Source organism: Saccopteryx bilineata, chromosome 8 (assembly GCF_036850765.1).
Source record: "Saccopteryx bilineata isolate mSacBil1 chromosome 8, mSacBil1_pri_phased_curated, whole genome shotgun sequence".
Lineage (NCBI taxonomy): Eukaryota > Metazoa > Chordata > Mammalia > Chiroptera > Emballonuridae > Saccopteryx > Saccopteryx bilineata.
Window position 1 is genome coordinate 89,555,373 of NC_089497.1, and position 13,432 is coordinate 89,568,804.

A 13,432-nucleotide genomic window follows, 5' to 3' on the forward strand; every position below is an offset into this window, starting at 1 on the left:
TGCATAGGAATTTGTTCATATTTTTTTATAGTCCGGCCCTCCAGCAGTCCGAGGGACAGTGAACTGGCCCCCTGTGTAAAAAGTTTGGGGACCCCTGCTATAGAGTATATGGCAGTCTTTCAGCTGAACAGTTTTGTGTGAAGTAGGTGATGATCTTGATGAAGCACATCAGCTAAATGAAATTTTCACAGGTTATTATTAGATGTGGAAAATGAAGTGTGGGGCCTGCTTGTTTTAGGATATGGCTATACATCTATCACCTAAAAAGTTACTTTTCAGTCACTCTGGCTTGTTGTTCTAGCTTACGTGGCTCCCCTCTGTTTAATTTTTAGAAAGATTAAAGATAGCATAAATAATGTGTCATTTAGAATTGATTACTCTCCTTTGCTAAAGCATTTTTGTTTGGCATTCTTCTTTTTTTGGTAAATCCAGTTTTCTTCCACTCTTCCTTATGTGCCTTGATAGATAATCCTTGGTTATGATGATAATGAGGAGGAGGAGGAAGAATAGGAGAAGGAGAATACTACTGTAGATGACTCTAATTTAAAAATTCAAAATATGTGTCTCTTTTGTTCTCTTGCTGGAATAACAAATTTTATGATTAAGTGAACCAGTTACCTCTGTCACCAAAAGTAATACATTTAGCCTTTTGAGATCTCTTGGTATAATGCCACAAAAGCTCTTAAAATGGCATTTTAGTGGAAAAAGATGTTCTATCAAAAACTGCAGTTATGTACAAATTATTGTCCTAAATCACTTTACTTTTCTTGTTCTCCAACCTGAGACCCACAGTTAAAGAAAAAAAAAAGTCTGATTCATTTACTCATTTTACAAATCATTTTAAACCTGTAATGGTTTATACTGCCAACAGACATGGTTCTATCTGTTCTTTACTCTCTTGAAAAAGAGAAGGAACAGTCCCCTTGTTTTGATAATGAGTGCAGGTATATAGTGCCAGATTTTAGCTCAGTAGTATGTATTAAATGGAGCAAAAATATTGATATTTAGAGATTTTTGAAAGAAATCATAGTTTCCAATTTTTATTAAATTGGTTGATCAGAGAAAAACAAAGTTTATCTTCCATATTTCATCTTGAGTCAATGCACCCTTCTCTAAATCCATGTCTTCAGGTATTATATATATTGTAAAGTATCTGATTGCTATGTTGTGACTCAGCTACTATTACAGATCTTAAATCAGAGCTAAATTATGTATGCTCTTTTGTGCAGATGAAAGAGCTGTAAAGAGATAAGTAGGAGAGAAACGGGGTAGAAAGATGTATAAACCTTCCCCAAAGTTCAGAGTATTAGAACAACAATGTATGATAAAATTCATTTGCTTTTTATAAATTTATTTTACCTCATCACTAGACCATTTTCTATGTTTATCCCTGGCAATTTACTGAGAGAAAAAAAAGACACAAAGCTGTTTAAAAATGTGTTTTAGACAGATAATGCTTTTAAAAGCAGAGGAAATATATCTAGTTATTAAACAGGTGTGTGCTTGCAAAGGGAAATAAATGAACCTTTTAAAGCACAATTTTTCATCAAAATGAGTTTATTTCTAAAAAAAAAATGATGGCAATATACCCTCTGGATACTTAATATAGATTCATTTGAAAGGCATCTTAGATCTTTTACCTAGCGACTAATTGCTTTGTCTTATTTTTGTTTTCAAAAGCCAAAGAAAGGGGCCATAATTCTTCTGAGTAATACAGACCAATATTTAGTCTCTTGCTTGAATTTGTCAGCTCTGTATGAAAATAAATATACATTTACATTAGTTCCTAATTTAATCTTTAATTTGCACAACAAAGGTTTGTTATGTTACTAACTTTCTGTATTATGTATAGGAAATATATTAATATTTTATGTCAGCCTGACTGTATTGGCAATAGGTTGAGAAACTGTACAGGTGGGACCTATAGAATTTAATAATGATGGTCTCTTAATGTTGATAGTAGATTTTGACAAAAGTCAAATGTAATGTAATGTTTAATAGAAAATAGATCAGCATATTTTTATGTATGTATGGAAACACATACTCTAATATGGAGAGTAGGGTAAAATTGCATACTAGTAAAATAGTATTTTTGCCCTAGAACTCAGGAATACCAGAATTCTTTCCCAGAAAAATACCTTTTATAATTTTCTGGAAAGAGATAAGTAAAAAAAACAATGATTAAACAAAATAACATTTTATTACAAATTAGGTCTCTGACACAAAAGCCATCGACCCATTCTAGTAAAATGTGCTGAGATTTAATAAAGTTTACCCCCAAGCTAAATATACTAGTGGGAGCCATCCTACTGAGCCCAGATCTGACATTTATAAGTGCCAAAAAGGTACACTTACCCATTTGGGAAAACAGGGAGATAATCAAGTAGAAAAGAGCTTCAGTTCGTTTGCATATATGAACTGAGTGCACGCAGACCACCAGGCTTACCTCCAGACACGGCAAAGGCTCCTGCTGAAGGGAGAGCGGGAGGGGCAAAGTGTATGTGTGTGTGTGTGATTGTGTGTGTGATTGTGAGTGTGTGATTGTTTGTGTGTGATTGCATGTGTGTGATTGCGTGTGTGTGATTGTGTGTGTGATTGCGTGTGTGTGTGATTGCGTGTGTATGTGAGTGTGTGTGTGATTGTGTGTGTGAGTGTGTGTGTGATTGCGTGTGTGTGATTGTGTGTCGATTGCGTGTGTGTGATTGCGTGTGTGTGATTGTGTGTGTGATTGTGTGTGTGTGTGTGAGATTGTGTGTGTGTGTAGAGAGAAAGAGAAGGAACAGAGGGGACTGGAAAGAAGGGGAAGAGAAGAATGGAAAGGGAGTGAAGGAGAGAAGAGAGGAGAAGAAGGGAGAAGAGGGCAGGGGAAGGGAGAGGAGAGAAAGCTGGTGTCCTCACCATTTTACAAGTGCAGAAGGGAGGGAAATAGGAAAATAAACATGAAAACCTGCATGAAAGCTCCAACCAAAGAGAACTCAGGGGAGTCGGCAAGGTTCAGATAGTCGTCTCTCCCTTTGGGTGACGGGAAGAGGGGAAGAACTGCTGGTTTGAGACCTGGTGTGAGAGGGAGGAGTGAGACAACGGCAGGAAAAGTCCTGAGCAACCTCAAGGCTAGCATCTGTCTCACAGAAAAGTTCAGGTTTCAGTAAGACTTTGGATTTCCACAAAATATGTTTTTGCCCTATAACATCATTTCTTTAAGGTCATAAGATATAATTTTAAAATACTTTTTCCCAGCACTAGAGATCCAATCTCAGGGAGGATGATATTCAAATTTTACTCATTCACTCCATTCTCATTGAGAATGACGTTTAGTTTTCGAGAGGTATAAGAGAAATTATGTTGATTCCTGTCCTTGAAGGAACTTCTATTTTATACATTGTCAAAAATAACTAGAATATAAACTCTGAAGTAAAAACTATCTTTAAATATGTATTGCTCAAGGATTCTGAGAGCTTGGCGAAAATAAAACAAAACATTTTTTTTTGTATTTTTCTGAAGCTGGAAACAGGGAGGCAGTCAGACAGACTCCCACATGCGCCCGACCGGGATCCACCTGGCATGCCCACCAGGGGGCGATGCTCTGCCCATCTTGGGGCGTTGCTCTGCCGCAACCAGAGCCATTCTAGCGCCTGAGGCAGAGGCCACAGAGCCACCCTCAGCGCCAGGGCAAACCCTGCTCCAGTGGAGCCTTGGCTGCGGGAGGGGAAGAGAGAGACAGAGAGGAAGGAGGGGGGGAGGGGTGGAGAAGCAGATGGGCGCTTCTGTGTGCCCTGGCCGAGAATCGTACCTGGGACTCCTGCACGCCAGGCTGACGCTCTACCACTGAGCCAACCAGCCAGGGCAAAGAAAACACCCATTTTTTTAAAACTACAATAGATTTCATTATGATATTCAGAAGGTAGTATAATAGAGCTATTTCAAACAGAGCTCATAGAATACTTCTGAAGAGAGAAAAAAAGCAGATAAGCAAATATGCACCTGCATGACTCAAATATTATGCATCTGCTCCAAAGCTTTAAAACTAATAAGAAATTTTGTTTCATGACAGCAATTAGTCTTTAAAAAGATGGGTATCCATTAACACAGTTTGGTAGTACAATGACAATCAATTAGTTATCATTGTTCTATTCTGTAGAAATAATTGAAAGTAGATGACTTCTGAAGGAATTAAAAATAAGCTTGCTAACTTAATTCTAATAATTTGGCACAGGAAATTCACTTTAGGAATCTTTCTCTTTGGATCTATACAGAACTTAGAGTAAAATTCTTTTCTGCTTTGGCTCTTTCTATATAGTTAACTTGAATCTACTCTTCCTCCATCCATCTCATCCCACAAATCCTAGTTAAGCTATCTACATTCCGACTGTAATATAAAAGTAAATATCAGAGTACTTTCAAGAACCAAGAAGCTGAGAAAAACTCCCTAAGAGATAAAATTAATTACACTTATTAAGACATTTGTACAATTAGTTGGAAGTTACAGAAGGCAGATATTAGTTCAATATAAAGAAGATCTTCTTAAAGATTAGGATGAATCAAAGAATTTTTTTTTCCAAATGTTTATAACTCCTTGGTTTGTTCAAATGTAATGAAAATCCTTTATTGGATGTTGTAGAGTTGATACGAGTTGATTCACTGAGATTACTGAAGAGTTAGTCTAGTTGATATGTAAGGTTTCTTCATGCACTGAATGAGCTTCTCTAGCTGAAGTTATTTTTTAACAAAGGAGTTATTTGCATTGTGTCTTCTGTCAGAAAATTATAGTATTTATTCAGTGTATTCCCTGCCATTGTTCGGAATTGAGCCATTCAGATAATCATGAACCTGCACACTGTCATTCAGAAAAAGAATGAAATCAAGACACAAAATTAGATGTGAGATGCTAGGAGGACATTCCTTTTATGCATATTACCTCTAGTATACTGAAGAACTAAGTATTTCAAAAGGATGAATATATCTGGAAGTTTTATAATGGGGGAGCTTGGTGTGGTTCTGTTGAGTTGAATAGAATATAGCTGAAAGTTAGCTCTCTTTTGTGCCCGTGCACAAAATTCCCACAAATATAGTTCTATCACTAATAAAAATCCTTGTATATTTCTCAACACGGTATGTCTGCCAGTATGCTCAAATAGAATATAGCTTGAAGATTCAAGGAGTATTACACAGGTCATGACAACAAATTTATTTGAAGAGATGGCATACCATTATTGGACAAATCACCCCTGATGACTACTATAACTGCTGCCACTACAATGAGCAGATATACTCAAAATTAGGTTTAATGATATTCCATTAATTGGCCTCCCTCCAATCAATTTCTCTCTGGCTTAGGTAAGCATCATTAACTTAAATCAGCCCCCTCTGGCTACACTGCCCATAGCACCTGTCTCTCTTAAGGTAAGATGATCAGGTTTCAAATCAGCACAGGTTACCTTTTAGAAATACTGTGATAAATATCTAGAGACTCTTTCTTATCAGTGTTGGTAGCCATTCTTCCTCATAGCTACTCAGCACCCAGCATCTCTTACCTCACACTTGAAACTCATGATTTTCATTGCAGATTAGAATGCTTTCACCTCTAGGTAACAGATAACTCAAACTAGTGCAATAAAACAATTTGCTGGCTGTCATAATGCCCAAATTTTGTATGCCCTTATAACTTGTTCCTATTTAAAACACTGTTGCCCTAAAGATTATAATATAATTCACCTAAACTCTTGTAGTTGTATCTTGCCTGGTCAGACTACCACTCAAATCATAATTTCATATAATAGACATTTATCTATTTATTCAAAATTTTAAGTGCTTACTATGCTATTTTTGGGGATTGAATAGGTCAGATTGCAGTAACTAAATAAAAGACTGGTCTATGGTATAGCATCTAATGGAATTGCAGAGGTTGATGACATAGGTTTACTCCTTCTTGTTATATACATCTCTGTAGGGTGAATGTGTCTCTGTTCATGCCATATTCACTGCAGGTGTTGGCCAAAGAAACAGCCTACATCTGGAAATTTGCCTGATAGTGGGGCACATGGGAAGAAAGTATGACAAAGCACAGTTTGGTGCACAAAATTTCTTCCAACAAATTATCAATACCACACTCATATTTCACTGACCAAATCAAGTTGCTTGACACAGCTGACTTCAAGGAGTAGAGGAAGAAGTATATATCTTTTCCAAGGAAGGTAATAGATATTGGTGAAGGGTAAAGCAATCAACCACATGACCTTAACATTTTGAGCAGGGGGCAGCAAACAATAGGCTGTCACATGTTTCTGTAAATAAATTTTTATTAGGACAGAACCATAGCCATTCATATATATGTGCATTACAAGGCAGAGATGAGTGATTATGACAGAGACTATGGCCCAAAAAGCCTACAATATTTACTTTCTTAGTTTTTTTCCAGAAAGTATTTTTCTACCTTAATTTGGAAAGGCAGAAAGAGATATGTATCAGCATTTAAAATGAAGTGTGTCCCACTTTCATATTTATTTCATGACTAAACACTTTTTTGGGGGAAAGTAGGCAAGGTATAATTTAAAAATAAATCAAGCAGAGGTATTATTAAGAAAACGTGTCATAAAAAATGCACTATAAAACTGCAGAGGAAACAGATGATTGAAAAAATGAGAGAAAGTCTTTGAAGGAGATAATATTTGAAGTGAGCATCGAAAGGAATAAGATTTCTTAGGACTGACTGCCTTCAGGGGAGAACTATCACAGAACTAAGGAAAAACTCGAATAAGGAAAGTTTAGGGTGTACTAAAAAACTGGTGAGTATCAATACTTGGATTAAATGCTAGGATTTGTGATGAGTTATGGGAGATAATTTTGTCCATGGAAATGCAAAAACATCACCTTGAATTTTTATATCAGAACTATACTATTAAAAGAGCACCAAGGGTGTTGAAAAGGTGTTCAGGCTTTTAAGTTTGGCTTTGTCATGTAAGTTGTGTGACCTTCCTCTCTGAGCTTCGGCTATCCCTGCCTATGAAAGGAGAATTAATCCTCGAAGTTTTTTGAGGATATAATCAGGCGTCCCCAAACTATGGCCCCATGGGCCACATGTGGCCCCTGAGGCCATTTATCTGGCCCCTGCTGCACTTCTGGTGGTCAGTGAGAGGAGCACTGTATGTGGCGGCCCTCCAACGGTCTGAGGGACAATGAACTGGCCCCTGTGTAAAAAGTTTGGGGACCCCTGATCTAAATAATAAATATATAGCTGTCTTGTGCCTGATACATAGTAGATGCTCAAAAGTCATAGCTTGTTTACTGATATTACTCTTTTCCAACCCTTGTCAATCCACTTTGGCGTTGATAGCCAGGTCCATTCCTATCTGACACACACTTTCCGGTCTTTGTGCCCCTTTTCATGTCGTGCCCACTCATTGGAACAACTTGCTGCCAGCTACAATATCCACCTCAAATTTATATTCTTCCAAGGAAACTCTTAAAGTGGCTTCCCATAATTTAAAACTAAATCATGTGTGCTGCCTTCCTTAGTCATTCATAAGATTTTTGAGGGAAGAAATTGTATCTTGGTCTTTTTAGAATCTTTGTTATATTTTTTATTTTTCTACTGATTTGAGAGAGAGAGGAAAGAAAAGAAAGAAGCATCAACTTGCTGTTCCACTTAGTTGTTCCATCTAGTTGTGAACTCATTGATTGCTTCTCATGTGTGCCCCGACTGCGGATCGAACCGGCTAGCTACCTTGGCATGCCAGAACAACGCTCTATCTATCTAGTTAAGACACCCAGCCAGGGTCTTTGTTGTAAAACTCTACAAGCAGCATACACTCATGGCAGAATGATGCACAAAAATTTTTTTTTCTTGCTAGGTTCCCTGGTTAATAGATGAACAATCTTAGAAAAACCTTAGTTCTGCAACAAAGTTGATCTTTATAAATAAAAAAAAATACAAGGTTGTACATTGATTTAGTTGTTAACCTTTCTCTGAATTTTGAAAACAATTAAACTGAACTGTATTCTTTGTCATTAACATAAAGGGAAGGCAGTTTTGAAATCACATTCATGAAATTTTCTAAACAAAAAGAAGCTTTACCATTATTGTTTATTTTCCAAGTATTTAACAAATAGCATATAGCCTAAGACCTTCTTAAATTCTTACTGTGTAAAATTTACTAGTGAACAAAAGAACATTTAAAATAAAGAATCCAGTGTATCTGGCTTAATGTAACACAAGGCATTTCTGATTGTTCCTTTTTCTCTTGATGAGTTTAGATATTTAATGTAGTACTTACAAAACAGGAGGTTCAGAGTCCTAAGGTTGGACCTGGTGAGTCTCCAGAGCTTGGGGGAAACCTTAAAGCCCTTCATGTTCAATTTTTATCCCATCACTTATAGATCTCTACTACTCTGTTTTAAAATATACATTATACATTTATCTAGTATTTGATGTATAAAATTTCTAAATAAAAATTAATTATATGTATACTCAAAATTTATTTACTAACAGGGTATAGCATATTTTAAAAACTTGAATCATTGGTTTAAAGGAAAACTGTATGTATAATAATACCCCTAATAAATAGAAATATTTAGTAATGCATTTCTTGTGTATATTAGCTTTTAGAGACAACAGAGATTGTTTTTTTTCTATCTAGACTACATTAAGATACAATACATAATTTTGAAAAAATATTGGTTTCTGGTGGTGAAGAATCTTCTGGTAGCTTTGGGATCCCATCCAGCATTTTTAGGCTTGGCAAACAGGAGAACACTCTAAAGCAAAAATTAAAAAAGAAAAAATGAGTAACTATTTGAACAAAAGCAGTGCTTTCAATTACTATGTTCATGAATAAGTAGTCTCTGCCAATTATTACAAAAAGATGAGTGGCTATCACTTTATTCTGTTTTCCTTTAATTTGCAATGGGGTTAAAATAAAATACTGTTCATGTTCATTGTGCCATAGCTGGTCATCTCAGGCAATTACTAGATAGTTCAGTTATTTGTTAAGTATTGTTCAGAGAAGTGGGACTGCTTCCAGTCTGTTTTTATAAGAGATTTTATTCTAATTTTTACAAAATTCTATAAAGGAAAAGCAAATTAATGAGTGAATTTAGCCAACTAACCATGCGAGAAAGAATGAGGTCATGATGTATGTGCATGGTATGAAGTTAGAAGTCTTAAAAGGAAAAAATAAAGCAAGCCCATGTTGTTTAGTGATAGTTAAGGAAGCATTCTGGTTGCATAATAATACTGTTCTGAGTTATTCTCTCTTGACAGAGAGTGCTTTGAAGCTCAAATTTCAAATTCAGACAATCCTTTATGTCAACTCAGTGAAACACTAATCATATACCTAGCAGTGTTATAAAGTAGCACTTTCTTTCCAGTGGACAGCTTTTCTAGAAGGCTGGGGGCTCAGGCCAGAGGAAATGCATGGCACTGGGATTTTTCCAAGATGAAAGATATGGAAATCTGTCAGCTGACAGGCCAAGTCTGCTAATGATGATGCTGACCTCCTTGAATCACCATTGGTTGCATGATTCTTTTAGCATCAAATGCTTTCTGTACAATATCTCATTTCACCCTCATAACACATCTGTCAGGTTTGCTTTTAGCCCCCATTTTAAGTAATTTATCCAAGATTATAAAGCCTGTAGGTGACAGAGCAAAGATTAAAATCTAAGTCTTCTGATTCCAATGTTTAGACTTAGCTGATAAGAACTTCTTTCTAGTCACTACTATTTTTTTAAAAGTCAAACTGTGCTGAACTAATATCAAAATAACTTCTGAAGAATGACAGAAGAGCTTGCTTGTGGGTATTCCAGGAAGTGGGCTGCCCTCTGCCTACTGGGACTTAAACTATTAGCTCTATCTCTAAGTCCTTTCTCTTTTGAATTGTGCTATCTTCTTACTGGAGGATCTGAAACAAAGGAGGAAGGGAAAGACAGTCACAATTTTAGGTGACAATGATCAAGCAAAGCTCGTACTTAAATCATTCTAATCATAATGGTAAGGGTCACTGAAGGTCTGGCCCAAATCCTCGACGCAAGGATGAGCGGTGGCAAAATGAATGCTGTTATAATCCTCACAGTGTGAATTTTTGCCCAGGCAACTAAACCCCAGTTTGGATGAATTTGGGACTTCAGCTAGTTTCTCATCAGAAGTGAATACTTAAATCTTTCCTCATATTTTAAAATGACCACACACTTCTATTTAAAATAACCCTGTACTACCTAAGTCAATACACCCTGGCTTTTTATAGCTTGAATGTCAGAACATATCTGCCTTGGACTCAATCCAATATACTTTATACAAGAATAATAGAAGAACCTTATTATATACTTCATTCCCACATAACTCTATACCACATCATGAATTTTGAAGACAGATTTATAGTGAGACCTCAGGGCATATCAGACTTCAGACAATCTTAATACAATTATTGTAAGGCATTTTTTTTTTTTAATGTTTTTTGTCAGGTATCATTTAATATATTTTCATTAATATTTTTTTTAAACTTTTTTTTTAAAGATTTTATTTATTCATTATAGAGGAGGGGGGGGAGAGAGAGAGAGAGAGAGAGAGAGAGAAGGGGGGAGGAGCAGGAAGCATCAACTCCCATATGTGCCTTGACCAGGCAAGCCCAGGGTTTTGAACCGGCAACCTCAGCATTTCCAGGTTGACGCTTTATCCACTGCGCCACCACAGGTCAGTGTAAGGCATTCTTTAAAGTGAGGCAAGTGACTGAGTTGGAGCTAAACTGTTTTATAAAATTTCACATATAAATGAACAAAAATGACATATAATACTAATAAATTATCTTTAAGACTGGAAATAGGATTTTTTTTTTTAGTGAATAATGTTAAAATGTCCAGCTAAACTGTAGGAAATATAATTTTAAACTTCAAAACATTATTATGGTTAAATATTAAAGCAAATGTGCTGCTAGTTCTCAATTATGTAAAACCAATTTAAGAATTCATTATAGCAGAACATGCAAGTTTTGCTCTCAGACTATAGTCAGAAGTGAGACAACTGTGGTGATGAACTTTGTATGGTAACAACAGATTAGAATTTTATTTTTACAATTGTTCACTGTACATCAGGGGTTGAAGCTTCAAAAACTACACAGGGCCCTGGCCGGTTGGCTCAGCGGTAGAGCGTCGGCCTAGCGTGCGGAGGACCTGGGTTCGATTCCCGGCCAGGGCACACAGGAGAAGCGCCCATTTGCTTCTCCACCCCTCCGCCGCGCTTTCCTCTCTGTCTCTCTCTTCCCCTCCCGCAGCCAAGGCTCCATTGGAGCAAAGATGGCCCGGGCACTGGGGATGGCTCTGTGGCCTCTGCCTCAGGCGCTAGAGTGGCTCTGGTCGCAACATGGCAACTCCCCGGAGGGGCAGAGCATCGCCCCTGGTGGGCGTGCCGGGTGGATCCCGGTCGGGCGCATGCGGGAGTCTGTCTGACTGTCTCTCCCTGTTTCCAGCTTCAGAAAAAATTAAAAAAAAAAAAAAAAAAAAAAACTACACAGACCTCTGAAATATATAATGTAGCTGTCATGGGGAAATGGCAATGTGAGAAAGGAAGGTAGTGAGAACTGTTTCTTCTATTGAAATTGGATGTAGACTGTTGGGCAGATAAAATATATTATGCTCACTTTGTTAAAGATGGCTCTGCCCATGTGGAAGCCTGTTGCTCAGGTGATGATATTAGTTGCCCTTCCTGCTTGGGATAGGCGTGATTATATTACTTGTGTGTTAGGGGAGGGCTTTCACGCCAAAAGGTTTTAAAAGGAAGAGAGATCACATTGTTCTGGGAGAAGAGTGATTGCTTTCTAAGAGGAGGGCAGAGAGCAGGGAGGAGAGCAGAGAAAGGCCACGTGGATGAGAGGAGAAGCAGTCAAGATGGCAGAGTGCTGAAAAAGAAGCCAGTTAGTGCAGAGTTTGTGCAAAAAGAAGGAGATGGGGAACAGAGGTGACTAAAGCTAGTGAGCTAGAAACCTTTGATTCTAGGAAACTCGGATAAGTCAGTAGCTTTGTGAGCAATGAATGAGTGGGATTTGGAGTCCAGTGTGTGTTTTTACTTGCCTGCTGGGTGCAAGCTAGGATTAAAGATAATGGCCCACCAGTTTTTGGCTCTGTTGTTTCATTACCATCTGTCCGAATCAAATGTGAACCTGCATGGGCCAGGCTGCTGTGATGGTGGCTGTGCCTACGGGCTTTACATAGACAAAGGACTAAAATCATAGGAACAGGAATGGAACATAGAGATAAATCTAAATCTTTGTATAACAGATTCAAACTGAGAGATGAAATGTCATGTGGTGCTATGGGGACAAATGCAGGTTGGAGAACTCAGTTGCTTGTTTATACTCTTTTAATACCCATAAGTACACTACTAGTGGTGGTGGGACTTAGCTGGAAATAAACAGGTGGCCATTTTACTTGGTGCTCGCTCCAAGGTGGTTTAGATTCCATTATTATCATTAGGAGTGTTTCCACTAGTGACAAAGGAATAAAAATGGTTTATTCTTGGCAGGTTTTTAAGCTCTTTCAACCACTAGAGTAGATTGAATTAATTACTTCTTTGTATTCACTTAATGGTGCCCAGTGGCCCAAAGGAATAAAAATAAAACCAGAGAATAAACAGTTTATAAGATTATCACATTGACCTTGATAGGCATCTATATTTAGGAGTTTTTAAAACAGACATAATGTTTATTAAACATGAAAAAAAAATTCATAGGATCTGAACATCTAAAATAAAACATATTTGCATATGTAAAGTCACAATACATGAGGAGGCTGAATTTTTAACAGCAATCACAAATTAACAAAGTGTGTATTAAAGAATTTTTTAAGATAGAAAAAGAAAGAAAAGATTAGTTCAAAGTTATTTAGGTGAGATTAGAAGCATGAAATGTCCAATGCATAGTCAATATGTTAAATATTTGCTGAGTGCCTTTAAGAAGAAAACAATTATTAAGTGTGATAATTAGTGAAGTACAAGAGGTGACTTAAGGCACTGTGGCCTTACCGTTTCCGGTAATTTTGGTGAAATTCACAAGGGTTCCTCTTGAGCACAAGGGATTCTAGTGGAGTGCACCGTAAACTGGAAAGCCCAATCAGAGTCTCAATGTGGTTCTCAGCCAAGGATAAATGATGTATCTGAGGTATCTTTGGCAATTGTTTGAAAGATGTGAGATGGTTTTTGTTCATGTTTAAGACTCTGCAGCTGAATACAAAATATAAACATCTTGTCATTTGTCTCCTAACTAGGATGGTAAGCTTCCAAATCTTGCATAGAACTGGTATGTATGGCTAACCTAAACCATAACTTTTCAAAAGAGTGACAGTGATGTTTTCTACAAATGTCATTTGTAAATAAAGAGAAATATTTATATTAAAATATTAAGAGAAAATAAGCAGGGTATATGAGATTGTAAGCTTCCTGGTCATAGGA

At 37.0% G+C, this 13,432-nt stretch overlaps 1 protein-coding gene across 1 annotated transcript in view; it reads right to left on the reverse strand.

Annotated features, from left to right (window-relative positions):
* Positions 1 to 6,318: 6,318 nt before the first annotated feature.
* LOC136311722 (uncharacterized) overlaps positions 6,319 to 13,432 on the reverse strand; it is a 94,975-nt gene continuing 87,861 nt past the window's right edge. Inside the window, exons 8-9 of the mRNA XM_066240821.1 lie at positions 13,007 to 13,204; positions 6,319 to 8,751 (exon numbers count right to left, since the gene is read on the reverse strand). Coding sequence (XP_066096918.1) covers positions 8,640 to 8,751; positions 13,007 to 13,204 — 310 coding nt within the window. The 3' untranslated portion in view covers positions 6,319 to 8,639. The remainder of the gene's footprint in view (positions 8,752 to 13,006; positions 13,205 to 13,432) is intronic.